We start from the raw sequence: 22001 nt of genomic DNA, 5'->3' as shown, positions 1-22001 counted from the left end.
ATTTTGTAATCACTACTTCAAGCCTTTCTCAGGCGGCATGTTATATAAGCTATGGTAAAATCGGTTTTATGGGGGGGGCAGGAGGTGGAAATTAGCTTTGAAATTTATCTACGAGCACCTTATAGGGTAATAGTTACCTGCCATTGCAGTATGTGGGATTTTATTATCAGCCAGTTTTATAAACAAGGGGAGAAACTTACTGATGTTAGATTATTGGGCAGCAATACTTGGGAGAAACAGGAGGAAGACGGGGAGAGCTAACCAGTGGGGCAGACACACGCAAGGCGAAGCTGTTCCTGTAATACGTGGGTAATTAGAGGCAGCAGGCCTAATAAGGCTAGTAACGACCATTCATCGAACACCAGCTCTGTGCTGGGTACCAAACATCCAGCATCCCCCATCCTCAGAGCAAGCTTTCAAGGAAGTGTGGATACTGTATGTTTTACAAATAAGGAAAAGGTTCAATAATAGTCCAACACGCTGAGCAATGGCATAAGGGGTTATTAAGGCTCCCAACCTGGATTCCAAATCCTGTCTTCTTTTTTAAAAATTCAGGTTTTGAACTCAGATCTGACTACAAAATCCATATACCCCTTCCACCAGTCCCCTCTGTGAACCTCCCAAACTAGTCAGTTCAGGGACAGAGACAAGTACTGTGTGACTGCAGCTGCCCACGGCCAGCTCTCTGACCAAGCAAGAGCAACTCTCGTTACAAAGGTGGAAGTCATCCCGCGGCGGGGGATTTAGTTAAGTCCCCACAGCACTTTTCCTGGCAGGACATTTCGGCATTGCCGGTGCTCAGTGTACAAATACAATATTCTCTTATCTTAATGTACTGATGTTGGGGGGAACCACCATGCAACTGTAGGAATCCGAAAAATTAAAACATATTGAAGAGAGACAATGATATTTCAGCTGGAAAAAAATAAGTCTGAAATTAGCATTTCCCCAACAGGGCTTCATGGGAACAGCGCAGCTAATTACCACTGAAGAGACCTTTGTGACTAGCCCAATTTTTAAAAAATACTAAAATTAACTAAGATAGTAAACTGAACCCATTTGGATTCTGGAACTGCACACTGTAGTGACACATCACTGTTACTCAGAAATTTGTGGGAAAAAATGTTGCAACAGACACCAGCACTGTGCTCGATACACCTTTGTGGTTTTTATTTTTCCTTTCAAGTGAGTTTGTATTTTTAACATTGGCTACACACAGAGGGAAGTCTGCAACCTTCTCGTGCCCGTCTCGGAACGGCTCGCCTTCTACGAGTCTTTGTGGATGTGAGCGTGCACGGCTAAACCAGTGCTCTGCCATTTTCCTCTTTCCTCATTTTTGAAAATAGTCGATAGCCACTTTCTCTCTTTCTTTTCCCCTTTCTCTCAGCTTCTTATGAAGATTCCCAGTACAAATGCAACAGGTGAAGTTACCTACAAATATACAAACTGAAAGAAAAGAAATATTATGGTTGGCGCCTCAGGAGTCTCCTGAGATGAGAACATACCTGGACACTGAGCACGGTCAGAGAGGGTCTACGTCAATCAAGAAGGAACAGAGGGAAGCGAACTTCCCACAGCTGCAGCTTTGGGGGAAAGAAGGCGCTTTGCTCTGACAGGTGCCCCGTGACTCCCATACCTTGTATCTGTCCATTGGGTCTTCCTGCTGCAGCTGGCTCTCTCGCATGGTCTGATATTCTTTCTCATATTTCTTTAATTTCTTGGTCGGTACCTGCAGGAGTGACAGGAAAAGCATGTTAGACATTCCAGTGTGTTTCCCAATGAAGCTGAAGGAGTGAAAAACAACTAACAAACTGGCTTCCTTGCCAGGAAGCTCTCCTCTCCCTATACATTCTTTACTGAGAAGAGCTTTAACCCAGAGGCTCTGTTCCAGGAAGGAGGTAACGGGCAGATAATCCAGAAGATATTTCAGAAGATAATCTCAGAATATGCCAGGAAAACTCATCGAGGTTAAAAGGAATGCAACACCCTGTAAAACACCCTGATTGTTATCACCTTTTCGGTTCCATAAAGTTCTTCTATAAAACCTCAAGACCCCAGCCCCACAGTCTCTGAGGCATCAGGGTGCTGTGACTCCCCTTTGCCTAAGCAATAAAGTGATTTTGATTTTCTGAAAACTCTGCCTCTTTCAATCCAGTTTTCAGGGTACGGAGGCCAGTTTTGTGGTAACAAAATCTCTGGCATTCTAGTGGAACACATCCAACTCAACGCGGGGGGAAAAATTTAGATTCTAGAGCAGAGTCTGCAAATTTTTTCTGTAAAGGTCCAGATAGCATCTGTTTTAGGCTTTGTGAGCCATATGGTCTAGGTCACAACAACTCCACCGTTGTTGTTGTACAAAAGCTGCTGTTGGTGACACAGTGAGTGAGTGTGGCCATGTTCCAACAAAACGTTATTTACCAAAATGAACTACAGTTTGTCCATCTCTGTTTTACAGCATTGCTCATTTATCATCACTTTTTCTTGTTAATATATTTAACAGTGCTATTAATTCGGTTAAACTGCCTCTCTTTAAGTAAAATTCACTCTTCTACCATGTTAAAAGTGAAAATTATTATTTCATAAAACTTTTAAAAATTGGACAACAAAAAAAAATTTAATGGAGCCTGTGTACTAGAGAGAAAGCAAACTGTAAATTGGCAGGTAAACAAGTGTCTATTTCATAATGACTATCAGGAGAATTAAATCACATAAGTATCTAAAATAATGCCTGCTTCATGGAAATTTTTTAAACTGTGTTTTCAGAGAGCATTCAGTAAAATTAACCCATTGTAATCTATTATATGTTCCATGTAACAGGTTAAGTTTACTTTTAGGCTTTTCTTAGATGATCCAAGTTATATAATCTTTTTAAACATCAGAATCTTTCCTCAATGTTCAAGTCCTAAAGTACGTGACTTGAAATGAAGAAAAAGTACATCCGAGTTTTTAAATGATAACAAGGGCATTACTTTGCTAAATCCTTGGGGACTCAGTCAAGGAAAGGAACACGTGCTGATGTCCCTCAGTATCCACCACGGTACCCATAGCAAAGTAACTGGCCCACACGAGGCCATCAACAGATTGTTTCTTGTCAAGTTCAAAATATGGTATTTTGAAAACACGTACGTGTGTGTGAGAAAGAGACAGAGCAAGAGTGAAAGCACCAGAATGAATATAAAATTATCTTCTTGTTTCCTGGGATGAGGATAGTTTCAGTTCTCTTGAATCTGGCCAGAGAGCATGTTAAATAAAAAGCAAAGACATCAGGTGTCGTCCCCCCGCCACCCACTTATTCTAATCACTCTGTCCCCCCCACCCTCCCCCCGCCAGGAGAACCCCGATGGACTGGAATGATCTGCTTCTCACAACTGGGCGGTTTCACACAGCTCACAGAGTGCAAATCATTCAACAACCACGGGAGGACAACCTTCATCCGGCTCACGGAGGCATGCCTACCCGGTCAAGACAAGCTGGAAGGACACTTTCCAGCGTGTAACCGAATTGCAAAACCAGTGCTGAATATTGCCAGGAGAAACAAATCCTTTATTACTCCATCTCCAGAGACCTTCAGCAGTACACTGGGACCGACGAGAGTGCAAGAGCGAGGGAAACACCACCTGCAGAGCCTGGCCCCAAGGTCATCGATAAACAAGAAGGGAAATACACATGATCATGTGCTGACAAAACGGCAACAACGATATTGTTTTTCCTGACTCTGAGAGGGGCAATTTCCTCCAGTTTTCTCTTCTCTCTGTGCATTAATCATACACTCTGAAAGCCAAAACAGACTCTCCAGATGGAGTGGCCAGTCAGTAGCACTGAAGTGGCTCTGGAGCAGAGGAGAGATGGGAAGATGTCTCAGAGTTCCACACGTAGGCCTAGGAGGAGAGGGCCAGGCGAGAAGGGACAGGGAGCCCACGCCGGCAGCCACTTACCCACAAGATGAGGAGGAGGTCCAATATTTTAGTATTTTTTACAGCTGGATACTGGTACCAGTGGGTACCAGGCTAAAGGTCAGTCCTACGTGGAAGTATTTCTACATGGTTTTAAAATGGACCCATTCACCAATGACTGGATTATATATTGCAAGCTTGTCCCTAGAGAATTTCTTCCAAAACTGTATTTTTTAAATTGCAACTATTACTGAGGGTTTTTTTCTTTTTACATGTGAAAGAGTGTCCTTTTAAAAGTCAATCTTGTTACTTATGTTAGGAGGTTCACTTCAAAGTGAAATTTTAAAAAATGCATTAAACGCCCCTCATAAGCTAATCCTTTCCCATCTGGCTGAGATTCCAGGATGTTTGGCTTCATCTTGTTCAGGGAAACAGAGCAGGTTCCCAGAACAATATGTTGCTAGGAGACCTTCCAAGCTTATTTATCTTGTGCTGTGGGGTGATACTGAGCATCCACCTGTGATTGGCACAAAGTGAAAGAGGAAAAAAAGGCAGAGGAGGAAGGAGAGCTGATAGGAAACTCCTGTTATTTATGAGATAAAGAAAACAGACTGTTATGGCTTCCAAACTATATTTAAGGACAAGTCCATGTTATTTTAGGAAACGTAATATTGAACTTGACTTTTTCTTATCAAAGTAATTTAAAAACCTCTTCACTGTGTAGTTTTAATTTATAGAAACGTTATTAGGAATTATTAAAATTTAAACAACCTATTATCTCAAAAGCAATAATTATTTTTCCCCTTAAGTAAATATAATGTAAGTGTACACTTGAAGAATGAGATTTAAAGCATACGGGAAGATGTGTGTAGGTTAGATACAAATACTATGCCATTTTATATAAGGGACTTGAGTACCCGTAGATTTTGGTATCTGCAGAGGGTCCTGGAACCAATTCCCTGTGGATACCAAGGGACGACTGTAATTACTAATTTGTTTTACCCTTTCTCAGTGTTAATGATGCTGGCCTCAGTTGGAGATACAGAAGGCCAGACTGAAAAAGGTACAGCAGTTCCCCCTTATCCAGAGGGGATGTTTCAAGACCCACAGCAGATGTCTGAAACTGCAGCTAGTACCAAACCCTGCATATATTTTTCTCTATAGACATACCTACAATAGAGTTTAATTTATAAACTAGGCACAGTAAGAGATTAACAACAGTAACGAACAATAACATAGAACAATTATAATGCACTGTAATAAACGGGTTCCTCGAACACGAGCCCTGTCATATCCCAGGAGTCGATCTGATAACCGAGGCAGCTACTTGGTGACTCCCGGGCAGGTAGCGGATGCAGAGCGCATACACCAGACAAAGGGATGATCTGCATCCTGGGCAGACAGACTGCAGTGGGATGGTGGGAGATTTCAAAACCCTCCTCAGAATGGCTTGAAATTTAAAACTTAAGAATTGTTTATTTCTGGGGCTTTCCATTTAATATTTTTGAACTGTAGTTGACTGTGGATAACCGAAGGTAACTGAAACCTGGGAATGTGAAACCACCAGTAAGGGGGGGCTACCGTGTGTTCACCTTTCTTTGTTTCTCACACTCTCTCTCCTTTTCATTTACAGTATCTATGTCCTATTTTTATATATGACTCTGATACAATGAATATAAATGTGTATATAAATTTTGTTATAGATTAATTTTGATGAATTTGCATTAATTATCTCAGTAATCATACCCACCTGCATGATCTTTTTTCATGTTTCTGGTTTTATAATATTATTTTGAACACTCCTTATTAATATCTGAATTTCCTATGCATTAGTTATTTCTAATAAAATATACTTCTTTTACATATATGATTTGGTTGGGTTTCTTAATTATCAAATATGATCTTTATACATTTAACAAGTTCAGGTGCCTTAAAATGGAACAGATCTTAAATTTCTGGCAGTAATTAATGGAATAGCAGAACTCTTAGGTGACAGATTTGGAATACACCTACTATATTAACTTGAGGAAAATGTATACATAGAAAAAGAGGGAAATGACGCAGCACATCAGACTATCTGTGTGGAGATTTTTCAACTTGGCCCATACTCTGCAATATACACGGTATGATCTTTGGCATATGCTGATATTATGAAGTAGTCCATCAATTTTGTGAAAAGTTAGGTTTGAATTTAACTAGAGAAAAGAATCTAGGAGCCACTAGTGTTTCTCCAGGTGGGGGTACTGCTGGCCTTTTGGGTGGAATGCTCTTTGGTGAGTTAGACTCCACTCCCGTCTCTGAGCCCCTAGCATCCCTGGCCCACCTGTCACTTCACCTGTCAGATGTTGGTTGTGGCAGTGAGGATGCACACACACCTTTCCAAACAGAAAGCGGAGGGCACTGGGGGATGGGAGGTGCAAAGGGTAGAAGCTTGGGGAGTGGGATTCCTACTGAAAACCACTGCACTAAAACCTGTCATTGAAGACAAAGGGAGGCCTGGACCAGCACGTGAGGTTTTCAGCATTGTGTTCATACGGGATGCTGCCTGCTTCCCTCTGCTGTTTTTGATCAGCAGTAATTGGCGCTAAGAAAAACACGAAATGCCTTCATGTCAAAGAATTTCCTCAAGTTTTAAAGCTTTAATTTAGAAAATTCTATATTTAAGCCACCCAGCAACTCTGTAAGGTAAGTATTATTTGGATTTCACAAATAAGAAAATGGAAGAGAGGTAACTTGCCCAAGATCATTAAGAGAGTCAGAAATGGGATCCAGGCAGTCTGTCTCCAGAGCCTGCCCTCTTCAACCACTTTGATCTACTGCCTGGGACCAGATGATCAAGGCAAAGCTCGGGAAGTTGACAGTGTAGATGTAATGCCAATTGTGTGCCTAATTACCTTACAGTTTCATAAGTGCAACAGCAGATATTCATAAAAGGTACAAGGGTGATCAAGAAGAAATTTACCGGGGTAGGGGGAGAGCACCTCAGGGGGATTTTCACTATGACTGGTTTATGCAAACTTCCAGCCCAATTAAAAAATACTGCATTTCTCTTGTGTTAAATTTTAACAAGGGGCCAGGAACTTGTAAGAGCTATTTTCTCAGGGTGTATCAATCTGCCTCTCTGTTTCAGAAATAAAAGATACAAAGATACTTATTGATAGATGCAAATGATGGCAAAGTAAATCACAATTTTTAAAAAGGCTGATAAGATCTGGTTAATATTTTCCTGATGGTCAGAGGTCTGACTGCCTAAAAAATTAACAGGCTAAAGGTTTAGCCATTATGTACTGCTCTCACTCACTTCAGATAGTTTCTTAGGATAAATGTGAATGATCCCATTTAACATATTAATCACTAGGCAGGGAGAAAACAGGTAAGAAGTACAGTAGCACGTTTCATGGTGATGGCGGGGAGGGGCAGACTGAGAGTTTCCAATTCAGGGTGATTTCTGCAAGGACCTGTCAAGATCTGGGCAGAAAGTGCATCAGTGGCAATCGAAATTCTAACAGTCAGTCTACAGTAGCCCAAAGGACCCGGGATGCAACAGACAGGAAGGAATCAAGAGGAGAAGACATGTAAGAGGGACCACGTCCCACAGGCTTCATTTAATCCTCTTCACAGCGTTTGGCAAAAGAAGCTACTTCTACTCTTTTTGAGTTTTTAGCTCTAGGAGGAGGGGGGAATAAAGTCAATATTTTACCCCAGAGGACTAGAGGGGAGAAAACTTTCAGAGAACATGGGAGCCTCTAAACGATTACTAACTGTATTCTTTTTCTATGGAGATATAGTTGACATATGACATTATATCAGTTTCAGATGTATAACCTAATAATTTGATATTTGTATATATTGTGAAATAATCACCATAAGTCTAGTTAATATTCATCTCTATTATAAATTTTTCTGGTGATGAGAACTTTTAAGATCCCAGAAGAGAGTAGTAAGAGAGTATCTTATTAACTTTCAAATATGCAATACAGTATTATTAACCATAGTCACCATGCCATACATTACATCCCCATGACTTATTCACTTACAACTGGAGGATGGTACCTTTCGACCCCCTTCGCCCATTTCACCCCACTCCAGCCTCTGGCGATATTAACTGTATTCTAATACTTGAGGGACATAGTAGTTTAAGGAGGTGACGACAAGGAAAGTATTTCTCTCTTGCTGTAACTCTAATGTTAACTCCCAGGGCTTACAGACATCAAGCTGCCAGGCATTCTTTTCCTGAATTCACACAGTGGTCTACAGTGCTGCATTTTCTTACATTTCATCTGATGTGTTCAGTTTCCTCAGTTACTCAAGCCTCATGGCGCACACACCTGTGACAGGTTCCTGTACTCATTCCTGAGTAACTGTACGATGTGAGTCACTTCCCAACATTCATGGCTCACTCCTGAATGCAGTGTGCTCATCAAAGTATCTATGAAAGCTTCTGAAATACTGATTTCTGCTTCCTTTACCATGTTCTAATATGAGCTGTCTGGTCCCAATGCTGGAGCAACTTTAAGAGACTTGTATTTTATAGAAACTGCTTACCTGTTAATTTCTAATTCCTCCTCTCCAGGCCTATAAATCTAATTGTGTGCACTATTTTTATGGAACTCCTTGGCACTGCTGCTCTAGAGCTTTCCTATCAATAAATAATATCTGGAGGTAGAGTAATTTCGTTATTATCTGTGTGTTGACAACTCCTAAATTTATAGTTACCAGCCCAAGACTTCTATTGAGCTCAACCTACATATCCAACTATGAATTTCATATCATCTTTTGGATGTTTCACATTTGAGACATTTTAAACCTGGACACACGACCCACTCCCTACCCTGCAACTTGGCCTTCCATGGTTCATTCTTCTATCCAGATGCTCAAGCCAGAAACCCCAGAGTCACCTTTGACCTCTCCCCCATCAATGATCATGAAATCAGTCACTGAACTCCATAAGGTATGCCTCCAAGTATCTCTGTCTCTTCTTCTGAACCTCATTGGCACTGCCCTAGTTCAAGCCATAATCACCTCTCATCACTGCAGTCACCTCCAAGCTGGTCTTCCTGAGTCCGTGCTTGCTCTGTTCCCAAAGGCAGTCAACTTCTTTTCAGGATGCAAATCTGACGTCACTCCCCTTCCTAAATTTTTCAATTGCTTCTTGTTGTGCTTAGGATAGAGAGACAGACACCTGACACAGCTCTGCTAGTCCTATAGGGTCTGGTCTCTACCTACTTCCCCCCCTCACTTTCTCTGCCTGTATTTTACAGAAGTGCAGTTCACCCATCCCAAGGAGTACATAGAAGGATCCAAAATATGGAGAAGGCAAAAGGCAGTTATTAGAATTTTCAGTTCTATTTATTTTTTTAACCTCATTTTTAAAAAAAAAGTCTGTATTTGTATCTATTTGTTTATTCAAGTACATGTACGTAACTTGTTAAAACTGAACATACGTATCCTGGAGGGATCCTTTAAATTACTTTTACTGACAGAGATGCACCATCAAAAGAGCTCAGGGACAGCCACTCCCCACTCCAGCCACATCCAGTGACGTGTCACAGGAGCTGAGAGAAATCCACAAAGGGACTGGACTTCCCTCAGTTCCTGCGACACGTTACTAAACACTGCCCTGCTCTCAGGGTTTCAAGCCTGCTGCTGCTCCTGCTGGGATGGACCCAGCACGTTCACCTCAAGATTCCAACTAAAAAGGCTGGAGGTGTGGTCGGGCACCTCTATTTTTATAAAGCTCCTCAGGCAATGCAGATGCATTGTCCATCTGCAAACCCACTGAATGAAAACATCAAGTGCTGGAAAGGGGAGAGTGACACACAGGCCAGAGGAGCCCTGCTGCCCTGGCCTGAGAACACCACTGCCAGTTTCCAGGGGAAGAGCCACCTTGAGTTTCAAACAATCAATTCATAAACAAGCTTTAGGAGAGAATGAATCTGTTAAGATCAGGAAGAATCCCAGGAACAACTGATTACTTTTAATGTTCCAAGATATTTCAAGAATCTGTTATATAAACAGCTTGGATATGAGGACAAAATCAAGTTTTAAATAAGGGGAAATCTATACTCTTCAAGAACAATTATTTAAGCAACAGCATTTCTCTTCAGTATTATATGTAGTAGGATGGTTTAGGGGTTAAAGAAAGAGGTTTACATTTGAAACCCTGCTCTGTCCAGTACTAGCTATGTAATTACAGAAGCAAATTATTTAAACTTCTTAATCAGAGCTTCAATTATTTAATTTTTAAAATGAGGGCATAATACAAATAATAACTATCATGATCACCTCCTTTTAGTGAGCACATAGTGCATGCCATGGCACGGGGCTAAGCACGTCACATGTTTTATATCACTTACGCCTTACAAAGTTGAGCTGGGTTTACTACGCCCATTCTATAAAAGGAGTGCACTGAGAAAGACCAAGTAACATACACAGGGACTGTAATAATGGCTGAGCCACCAGGCCTTTTGGACACCAAAGGTAAAGCCTTAATTATGGTATGTTACCTACCTGCCATCTCACTGCCTGTCATCGCTCCAGCACACAGAGCTCTGGAACCCAGGACCCTTGCTACGCCTTGTCAGTTGCCTGTTGCAACTAACTGAGCTGATCAACTGCAAGATGATGGAGATACTTTAACACCTGCCTGGGAGATAGTGAACCTAGGATATCTGCCATCTCACCTAGCACAAAGCAGGAGCTCGGCAAAAGAGGAACACCTTCACCCTGGACTTTCTGGGCAAGCTAGAAAAAGGGGATGTCAAACAGACCCTGTGGTGACTGAACCAGGAGTTTAACTCTGAAAGATGCCTGCTTTAAAATTCCATGAAGTCTCAAGAGAGGGCACTGAAATGATGTATCTTCCTCCTCTCCCCACCTTCTGAAAAAAAGCACTGAGGCATAAACCACCCAGGAAATTTACAGCTTAAAGCAAATTACCATAAGGTATTGGAATCAGTCAGTGCCTGGATGGAACATTTTTTGAGGCCTATAGCTTCATCATAAATGCCCTTTTCTGTGTACTGTTTCTTGTATTTCTTCCTTTCTGTTCCCATTGTTTCACATGCTGATTTGTATAAAAAGTGCCGGGTTCTTTTTTTCATCCACATGCAACCACTGCAACTGGGTCACAGCCAGTCCTTCTATTGGTTTTTAAATCTGTTTCTCAGGTTCTTTGTACTTGAAGGAGAAAAAAAAAAAAGATATTTTGCCTGATTTTCTTTTAAGCAATACAAATTCTTACCTCATTGGTTAACTTCCATTTTAGGCTGAATTATGGAAATTCTATTATTTTTCTCTTTGTAAATATTAAGCAATAATACTGCTGACTAAAAAATGCATAACCTAAAAGTTATGTTTTGAGAGTTATGTTTTATTCAGTGGACTTTCTGAGGACTCGAGCCCGGGAGGCAGCCTCTCAGATGGCTCTAAGAGACTGTTCCCAAGAGGCAGGGGAGGAGCCAGGATATACATGAATTTTTGTAACAAAGACTAGGTAGTCGACACATCAAAAGATGACTGTTAATTAAAGGAAACCAGATATCCCAAGTTAAGGAATTTGGTGCTTTGCTATGTATGGGAAGGTGCAAAAGTCTGGGCTCACTAAAATCATTCCTTTGATAAACACCTAGCTATGTTCTTTCCCATCCTGAGTTTCCTCAAGGTGCACTGTTGAAGGTGACCGCAGTGGCTAATGACTTGATGGCCACAGCATCCTTTGTTTACTGATATGGCAGTCAATATTTGTCATTCACAATATCTTAAGTTGGGCTACCATATTTGATGTTTTTATTTCTTTTGGTGGGAGGTGCTCAAAATCCACTGTAATAGCTCATGTAAAATTCCGCTTCTGAATGAGTTTTTGGTTAGAAATGCATCACTTAAAATGCATCACTTAAGAGTGTTCAGAAAACAACAGAATGACTATCCAGTGCTAAAAATTAAGGCTGGAGGACTGTATGTAATACACTAAATCTGGTTACACGTTGAATGGGATTGGTCTGATTCCGGGAAGTAGATTAACCAGATATAGTCCCCAAGCTGGGCCACAGAAAGCTGATACAGCCACGCAGTCAGAGTGAGCTAATTAAGCTTATTTAAAACTAGACAATGAGACAGAAGGAAAGCATGATGGGGGAGCTAAGTAGGACGCTGTTCTTTATTACCATCAAATGCCACGTTCATCAGAACAGCGCTGGACTTTGCACTGAGGAACACAGACTGAAGCAGGACTTTTATGTCGGTTGTCACTGGCAGGTCAAAAGTAAATACATATCTCTTGCTAAAATCACAGTAGGCAGAAGGCTGTAGATATTTATGCTGTAAGAAATCGAATTCAAGACTAATGTGTCAACCAGGAGCTGTGTTAAACAGTCTGAGTAACTCCGTCTTCGGAGAGATTCACCTTTACGATACCAGACTATGAAAAGGAAAGCGGTGAGAAAGAGAGGGAAATGGGGACCATTTGCTGTATTCATCCACCTCTGAAGGGAGCAGGTCAAACTGGTCAGATGTCACCAGCAGCAGTAATCCACCGCACGATGACTGCACTGCCATTTTTATACATCAACTGTTTACCGCGGAAGAAAATCTCATCCCTACTTTGCATTTTTAAAAATCACCCATTTGCTCCCTCATTTGACAAATATGTATCGATTATCTACAGTTAGCAGGCATAGCCCTCCAGGGACACACGCACAGACGGTGTCCTCTTAAGGAGCTTGGTCTGGCGGGGAGGAAGTCTCTAAAGAAACAATCACACAGTTGAAATAAATCTTGAACTGACAAAGAAAGGTGAGCGCTCTTAGGGAGACGTAACGGTGGAGGGTCAGGGTGCACGCGGCTCTGATTTTGATCGCTTCTCCGAGGAATGACAAGCGGAGGCCAGAAGAGTAAGTCCACCAGTGAAGAGCAGGGAGGGAGGGCGTTCCCAGCAGAGGGGACGACGGGCACAGGGCGGGAAGAGGAAGACCAGCTACATCATTCGCCAGGACTGATACAGAACGAAAATCAAGACCCCGTGTTCAGAAAGTGAGAATCTCAAGGTGACAAGGAGGGCATTTAACCAAATGCAGCGGCCCCGGTCACACGTCCACGAAGCGGGCTCTGGGAGCGAGGGGTGCCGCTGGGGGGACTGCAGGCCAGCTGGAGCCCAGTGAGGAGAGAAGTGGCTAGCTGAGGCTGGAGTGGCCTGAGAGGTCCAGGCGCCAGGGACCAACCCCACAGGCCAGCCTCCTATTATCTCCTTCACAGTTCCACAAACACTTACTAAAGAGCCATTGTGCAAGCTGGGCTGTTACGTGCACACTCTTCTGGGGGCTAAGAGGGAGACAGAGAAGCTAGTCTTTGCTTTTAAGCAGCTTAGGAATAACTGCACAATTTAGGGTAGAACGTGGTGAGTCCCACGAGAGGATAAGCACCAGTTTGTGGGAGATTCAAGGCATAAAATTTACTCATTTGAGGCAGAATGTGTAAATACACAGACAGGAACACTTCAAACTGACTGAAAGTGCCATTCTTCTGCCCTGACAGCAATGACTTGACCACATCACTGTAGAAATAGCACACGTACCAGCACTTCCCTATTCGCCAGGCACTGAATCCTATATGCTTTCCATGTAGTCATTTATTTCAGCCTCACATCTGTGAGGCAGGTACTATTATCATCCTCACTTTACAAAGGGGGAAATAGAGACCCCAGAAAGATTAAATAACTTGCCCAAGGTCACAGAGCTAGCAAGGTGGGGATTCTTTCCAGTCCAGGCAGTCCAGAACCAAAGTCCTTGCTTTCAACTACTGTATGATATGACCACTTACTAACATTGTTTAATTTTGCTTTGTTTTAAAAATCTATATGCTATACTTATGTACCCCTTCCCTTTTTCTCTCTGGTCTTCTGTTGTCACTCAAACTTTTTATGTACTCAGTTAGCTACATATCCTGCTTCAAACTGGCTAAGACATGCACAATGAGAAAAATAATTTTCCTAAAGACATTTCCGTCTTTATTCTCCAGAGCCAGAGCTGACAGAAACAGCAATGTGAAATACACTTAGGTATGAATTTCTAAAGAGGATGACAGAGACAATGCTACTTTCCTCTGCTACTGATGACGGTCCTGGTGGGTCTCTGTAGTGAGGGCCAGCTAGAGCTGATAAAGCTATGGATGATGACTACCGACCCCTTGAGAACTCTGAGCGCTGAATGAGTGGAACTCTGGGACCCCACACATTGGTTCTCAGTGTCCTCATGATCCAGTGCTGGGTCTGTTCATTACAGAATCGGGAATTGCATGTAAGTGCTCATTCATTCAGCAAACATCTACTGTGAGCATGGCCAGGTGGGATACAAAGAGAGCTATGACACAATCTCTTCATCAAGAAACTAGAGAATTTGATTGATGCCAACATAGAATATGAGCCTCATGCTATCAACGTTTAGAGGAGAATGCTTTCACAAATCCACGAGGAAATTTAGGACAGACTTTAAAATGGGGCTGGCATGTAAGCAAGCATCATCTGGAGGGAGTTTTGCTATTGACCATTTGTACGTGTCATGATTTCTCTTTTCTTCTTCTTCCTTTTTTTTTGGGGGGGGGGGATAGATATCAGTAACCTCCAAGGACTGGAGACAAGCATGGCCGTTGGTCTCCTCTCCACTACCTGTCTACCAGGTAGGGAGCATCGTTTGTTAGGCCGTCGTCAACGAGCCCGGCGTGCTTGGCTGCAGGTGCCGTCCTGCAGGTGTCTGACTGCTGGCTTGCCAGAGTCTTACATGCAATCCACGCAAGGCTAGGGGGGCCCATACAGCATTTCTAGCCCATCCAATTTAAAATTACTTGACATCCTTTATGCTAATTAGAAAACCCTCTGGTGTAGATTTAAATATAAGTAGGTTAAATTTATAGCATTTCTCTCCTAATTAGGGCCTTTCCAATGCCAACCAACTACCCCTAGACTGTATTCCCATATCAGGGTGCTATAAACATTAATCAAGTCCAAGGTGTAGACTAAAACTAACACATATTATATCACACTGTGTAAGTTTTAGTATTTTAAGGTAAATTACAGACAGCATAACAGTAGGAGAGGACTGTAAGAGCTACAGAGAGGGGCAACATAAGGAGGGAACAGCTCATTCTGGCTTACTTCTTTCCTCATTCCATAAAGGAAGCAGAAGGAAAGTGCTGTAAGCAAAGGTATGGAGCTAAACACATGGGCCTCCTAACTGTGCAGAACAGCTGTTTGGGGGAGGCGCTAGGTGCCGGGTGTACGGCGCCTGCAGAGCAGGCTGGAAAGGATACACACTGGAGCCAGATCATTAGAGGATCTAGGTCATCACCAAATTGGTAAGAGTGTGAACCTGTTTTGGTAGTTGCTAGTTCAGTGACCGTGATTTCTGAAATAAAAACCAGGCACGTGGTTGTAACAGATGTTTGCATCCATTCTGAACATGAGAAGCAATCTGGAATATGAAAGAACATAAAGTACTAATTTTTTATTGTTTTGGTAAGTTATAGGACTTAGGAGGTTGAATATCTGACATCAGGACTATCTTTTAAAAAAAAAGACTTGTCCCGGTAATGACAAGAAGTCACTGAGGTTTTAAACAGGGCAACAGAATGATGATAACTGTGCCGGTAGGGCTGTTCATCTGGAAGTGGTGTCTATGCTATACTAGAAGGGGGTGGGGGAAGAAGAGGAGGAAGGTGGCAGCTAAAAGACTATTTAGAAAGTTACGAAAACAGTTCAGGAGAAAAGGCCTTTGTTAAGAAGGCGACAGTAGAAATGGAAAGGAAAGACCATTAGAACCAATTAAAGAGAGGTCTTTAAAGCAAGTCTTCCCGGGTCATTTTGGTTAGGCCAAGCGATCTCTCTCCCCGCCTTAAACTTCTTTAGAATTAGTCTGTATCACTCATTTAATAATACATACGAGTGAAATGAGTTTTCCTTGGGGTATGAACTTTCTTAACCCAATCAGGATGCCTTAAGACAAAAACAAAACAAAACAAAAAACACGCCTGCGTTATTTAAATTTGGTATCTCCTGCTTTAATCTAACACAAAGCTGAATACTCAGTAGATGTCTAAGTAGATTTGTTCAGTTATGTATATTTTTCATGTCTCATGGTCCAAATGGATTTTGTTAAGCAGTTAAAATATTGGAATAAAAAAGACAAGATGAAGACTATGCCCGTATATTTTTCTTGAGTCTGGGTATTACAGGAGATATGTGATGACACAGAGTTGATAAGTGGAAAGACAGAGAAATCCACTCAACGCAGGATATTTTTGTTACCTAAGTGAGAAGGCTGTGATAACCAATTAAAAATGGCAGTCTTCCTTGATATGTTTGACAGAACTAATAATTACCTCTGCTCTGTGGGGCAACTTCTAAAGGAGCACATAAGAGACTATTTGAGGAGACTTTTTATGCTATGCAGCTGGATGCCGTCTCCTAAGTTCAAATTCATTTCTTTACTCTTGGGGGGAAAGACATAAGGAAGTAGAAACATCATGCATACTAAATGCTTAACACATAAAGAACAGATACGTGTACACATCTGACACTCAATAAGAGTATGTCTAAGATAATTCTCATCTTCGTAAAAAGGTAACATCCAAGTAACTTTTTAAAAGTTAATTGAATGACTTTTATGTGCAGAGCAAAACAAATAAGAATATATCTGAAATTAGGCCCAGCTGCACACAGGTAAAGGAAAGGCCATAAGACTAGCTGGTTTTCGTATCTGTGTAAGTTCCATCTACTGCTGTTTACACATAAATGACTGCTCTCCAAAGCCTGGGGTCAGGTGGCCTTTATGTTCCCATTTCCATGGGAACTCTGAGGAGGCAAGAAAAATAAGGTATGGGGAAGTGTGTATGTCAAACCTCTCTTCCCTTCCACCCATGCAGCCCTCCTCATTTCCATGGGAACAGGAACTGAGAGACCTCCAGCAGCTGTAGGGAAAGCTCACTCAGACTGCAGCTGTTTGAATGTCAGCCGAGAGCTGCAAATGACAGTTTATAGCAGCTCTTACAATTTTTAAATGATGTTTTCCCTAATATATTCCCCACTGTAATAATTTACGAGGGGGAAACTGACTATAGACGTCACGTGAGGAAGAACGCTCACAGGCATCTTGTGAAGCTTAGCCTGTTGCTGTCTTTCATAACTCCAGTATCATATACCATCTTGAATGACTGCGATAGGAAATGCAGTGACATGAAGAGTGTGCGCATCGAGTCACTCTGACGTCAAAAACTTCCTCCAAACACCGGACGTGGAAAAGTATGGAGGAACTAATTAAACTGGGTGAGGAGAAAGTAGAGGAGAGAGATGGGGAGGAGGGATCTAATTTAACTGGAACAGTTAAATTACATTTTATTACATGACACTATGTGAAGACTGTCAGCTATACCTAGAATTGGAACACCGAGTCCAGTGAAGTTGGTGAGAGATCTGGACTTAAGCATTTGTGAAGAGTTCGATAAACACACAGTCCGGTATCCAAATCTCTTTGGCTGGAGTTCAAATGGAGAGGTATACCTAAATTGTTTTTAGCTACTGTAATTGAAAAGGACAGGTCAGAACTTGCTAAAGATTACTCATAGCATCCAAGGCCTTTAGAACACATATGTAAAGCGAATTCTAGATGGAAATCTGTGTTATAAGCTTTTTAGCTCAAGGGGTAATATCCTTTTCAATAATCTGAAATGAATGCGATCCTTTTAAACATATGTGAAGGTTAAGAAAGGAAAAAAAAATTCTTTTTGTTTTACATGCTGGGAATTCAATTTTTTCTCTGAGATATTTTATCACTCTTTATGGAGATGTTGTTATTCCAAATTGTTCCCCGTATCTTGGCTTCTACTCACATGTGCCTCAGGCAAATACAAAACCTGAACGTTACCTAATACAATTTAACAGGATTATGTAAAGAGCATTAGCCACCAAGACAGGTAGGAATATTAGAATAGACCTTTTGGGGCCTAAATGAGCTTCTTACTTAGTCTTAGCACAATCTCCAAGGTCGGATATTTCTAAAACAAGAATATACGAATAAACCATAGAGGAGCTCCAAGTTAGGATATCTGCCTTTCACAGTTGATTCAAGTAAAGTCTAATGCCGTTTACGTCAGAAAGTACGTAGTGAGAACCTACTCATTATCTAGTTCCAGGTGCTGGTAATACCAAATTTATGGATAAGACAAGAGTTTCTAAGTGCCAGGTATCCATTTTTTTAATGAAATATTACTATTTTAAAATTAATCTCATAAAAAACATGGAGCTCTCTTTCCCCTGCCCTCACTACTACAGACCCTGATGTACATGAGGGCTGTCCAGAGACTGTGTCAATGTCATTTATAATGTAACACATAACTTAAGCTATAAAATGCACACTCATAGTTGAAAAAAATGAAGGCGATCCAAGGTGAATCTATAAATCAGGGACCAAAGTTACTGATAAATTCTGGCACTTTGCATTTCTCCGTAAACTTCTTTCGTTCTCTTTTCATAAGCAAATTTTCACTGGCTAACATAATAGTTAAGACAGTTTCATGAAGCACTTTGCTGCCTATATAAAGTATACAGTGATACAGGCTCACAGCACAGACAGAAAATACTATGGAATTTGACAAGTTAAAGCATACTTTAAATTAATCCAAATTGCTCTTTTTCTTGCTAAAAACCATAATTTCCTGGGCTTTCATGTTATTCTCAATTCTACCATCAACAGTAGTGGCTGGCTTTCTTTTGAAGACATGTTCTACCCAGAAACAAAGTTAAAATCTACAAGCTGAAAAGAAAGTTGGGCTCATCAAGACTTGCTCCTTACCCAGTCTCATGGGGCACATATTAACAATCAGGACTTTTGCAAAATTACAAAATATGACAGTGTCATGGCTCTTAGGGGAATCTCACAAAAATGTTAAAATCCCAAATGATAAATTCATGAATTAAAAAACATAAATTTTGTTATACTAAGTTTCTTTTCAAATGTCCTTTTTCAAAGCTAGTGATTCTTAAACAACAAGTTTATACTGTATAGCACAGGGAACTATATTCAATATCTTAAAGTAACTTACGGTGAAAAAGAATATGAAAACAAATATATGTATGTTCATGTATGACTGAAGCATTATGCTGTACATTAGAAATTGACACATTGTAAACTGACTATACTTCAATAAAAATGTGTATATATATATATATATATACACACACACACACACACACACACACAAAAAGAGTAATGATTCTTGTGATACATTTTCAGATGATTCACAATATGCAAATATGTAAGGATCAGACAAAATTAAGCCAAAGTCCATATTAAGTGATTTACTTCATCTCCTTGACTTTGTAAATTTAAGTGAGTATGTATTTATGTATCTGTTGTTTCTAGTCCAGAAAAAGTCAAAGGTATTATACCAAGACATTCTCAAGATTATTATCTACATGAACTCAGAACAGAGACAGCAGAAACATTCACAAAAATTTTGTGAAACACAGTAATAGAGGCCTTCTTTGAAAACAAAGAAAATGAAAAATCAGAAATATCAATCACCCTCTAAGAAGAGAATCAGTTTTAATTTAAAGGAAACTCGAATGTGAATTGAAAGTATTTTTAATTCAGGTACTGTGTCATAATTATCCCTTTTTGCTGACAGAAAAGCTAAAGGATACAGAAGACATCTGACCCAGGAATCCAAACAAAGAAGAGAGTCCCTGGCTAATCCAGCTGAGGTGAAGGTCACAATACTGAACTGACTATGCTTTGTTCTCTAGTGTAAATAAATACAGACTTTTTGGCTTATATTATCATGGCACTCAAGAAAAAAAAGATGTTTTCCTAGTCACTCTACCAATTTACATTCCCACCAACAGTGCACAAGGACTGTGTAGCGTATTTCTGATGACTACAGAAAACACAGCTAGTATAGGAGAATAATAGCTTATTAATTGTACATTCTTATATCATTTGTAAGTGACCTTCAAATTGAAAAAACTGTACAACCTCCATTGCTTCAATGTTGCTGATCCCTGCTTTAACCGTCTCTGTTAGGCTGTAATAAAAAGGTTTCTAAACCAAAGGGATAAAGCGGAGTTTAATTCTCCTCCAATTTTATAATTTTCCCTAGAGGACTGGGCTTTCCACAGATGGTGAGTTGAACTGGATAGATATTCCAGTCTGACCCAGATGCAAGGCCATAAATGCTGGGATGGCTCCAAAACCCTAAAAATGGTCCCCAGGCACACTTGACAACCAGAGAATCTTCATTATGCAAGAGATAACCCTGACGCAGACTGGAATACTAAGTAGAAAAGCCATCTTCCCCAGGACAGTGGATCTCGACTCTCATGTGCATCAGAAGCTTGTGGAGAACTTGTGAAAGGTAAGCCTTATTCCCAGAGCCCCTGATTGCATCAGGTCTAAAGTGGGGCCCCAAATTCTGCATTTCTAGGATGTTCCCAAGTGATGCCGACACTCTTGGTCTAGAGAGCACTTTCGGAGAACTTCTGCCTTTCGTCTCATGGGGGCAGATTCTTCAGTACTAGTCAGTCATCCACTTTCCTTTTGTAAAGTGTGTTCCCTAAATCTAACCGTGAGAAACCATCAGAACCATCAGACAAACTCAAATTGAGAGGCAGTCTACTAAATAACGAGCTTGTAATCTTCAAAAGTCTCAAGGTTATGAAAGTCAAAGACTGAGCAGCTCTTCCAGACTGAAGGTGACTAAAGACAGAGGCTGAGCACAGTGCCTGGCCCAGAGTTCATCTTTTTAAAAATTCTTCAAAATAAATCAATAAATTTGAAATTTTAAAGGAAAGGACTGACTGTCCAGAGTGGTTCTGATATAATCCTATACAGAGAAAGGAGAAGTACCAGATGCTTTCTCTGGCTCCTTTCTAGTTTACCAACTCAACCCAGTTTACTATCTACCTGCTGATGTGTCACCCAGAGCACACTGAATAGGAGAATTTGAGCCCGTACAGCTCAGAACTGCACTGGACAGGCAAACAACCACATACCAACGAAACATCAGTCTAAGGAAAGTTGCTTTATAATTTAAGCCTTAATGTAACAGCAAGATCTCAAAAATTTACAAACACTTGGACACAAAATGGGAGGCAGACAATGTCTTCACCAAAAGAGGCCAACATATGTAGTCTTTCACATGGTATCTCTGCCACCTGACCGTGGGCTCAACCAGGAAGTAGTCAGGAACAATACATTTAAATGGGTTTTTTAAGTTAAATATTAGCAAAGCCTTCTGGTATAAAATAGGAGTCACCTTTTTGCTGCTTACGGTGCCTAGGGGATTGACGGCAAGTAGTAAACACACACCTAAGTACTATCAGTTTATTTTCTAATTCACTGAGATGGCTACATTTTACCAATTAATCAGAATCTTTCACACCTTTATGCAAAGAGCAGAACAGAGCTATATATGGTATACAGATAAAAACTCCCTGCCTTCCTCCTTCCCTCATGAATACTCCAATTGGCTGAGACAACTACTTCTGGTTCAGCACAGCTGAGTAAGACGTGTGACAATAGCTGCCTGCCTTAATCTCTCTCTTTTTAAAAAAAGTCTAAGTTTTGGCGTGACTGAAGCAAGCTTTGATTTGGCTCAAAGCTCTGGCTTCTATTAAGCTTGAAAAGCCTCACAAAGAAAATCTCTGAAAGAGGATCAGTGAAAACTATATTAACTGTTAGAAGCCATAAGAAATGACCTCACTTATTCAAAGAATTCAAAGCTAGGCTTAGAACGAGAATATTAGAATATCAATCTTACCATTAGCGCTAGGGATTCTGAATTTTATTCTTAAAATAGAATGCGAAAGACATCCCATCAGCCCTCTCCTTTCAAAGAAATGGGAAACGTTCATCACATAAGAAAATACTGAGTTTCGCTGGACACATTCATTCCCACTACCCAGAGAGCCAGAGGAGGTACCAGAGTCCTGTGAAGTGCCCTGAGAATAAACAAAACTATGCATTAAGAGCATCCACGTTGCTTACTTTATCTCTCTGCCATAAAAGAGGGGACGATATTGAGATGATCTTTCAAATGTTTCTGGCTAAAACAAAATCAAAACAA

At 40.9% G+C, this 22001-nt stretch overlaps 1 protein-coding gene across 13 annotated transcripts in view; it reads right to left on the bottom strand.

Annotated features, from left to right (window-relative positions):
* The window catches only part of RABGAP1L (RAB GTPase activating protein 1 like), a 563496-nt gene that overhangs the window by 29326 nt on the left and 512169 nt on the right, over positions 1–22001 (bottom strand). For 11 of the 13 annotated variants that reach the window (XM_031435736.2, XM_064478006.1, XM_064478007.1 and 8 more), the window contains one exon: positions 1637–1729. In XM_031435736.2, coding sequence (XP_031291596.2) covers positions 1637–1729 — 93 coding nt within the window. Of the gene's footprint in view, positions 1–1144; positions 1447–1636; positions 1730–22001 lie in introns of those variants that run through there. The other 2 variants (XM_031435737.2, XM_031435739.2) reach the window with 1 other exon arrangement.

Source organism: Camelus dromedarius, chromosome 23 (genome assembly GCF_036321535.1).
Source record: "Camelus dromedarius isolate mCamDro1 chromosome 23, mCamDro1.pat, whole genome shotgun sequence".
Taxonomy (NCBI): Eukaryota; Metazoa; Chordata; class Mammalia; order Artiodactyla; family Camelidae; genus Camelus; species Camelus dromedarius.
This window is presented reverse-complemented; position numbering and strand designations above follow the sequence as displayed.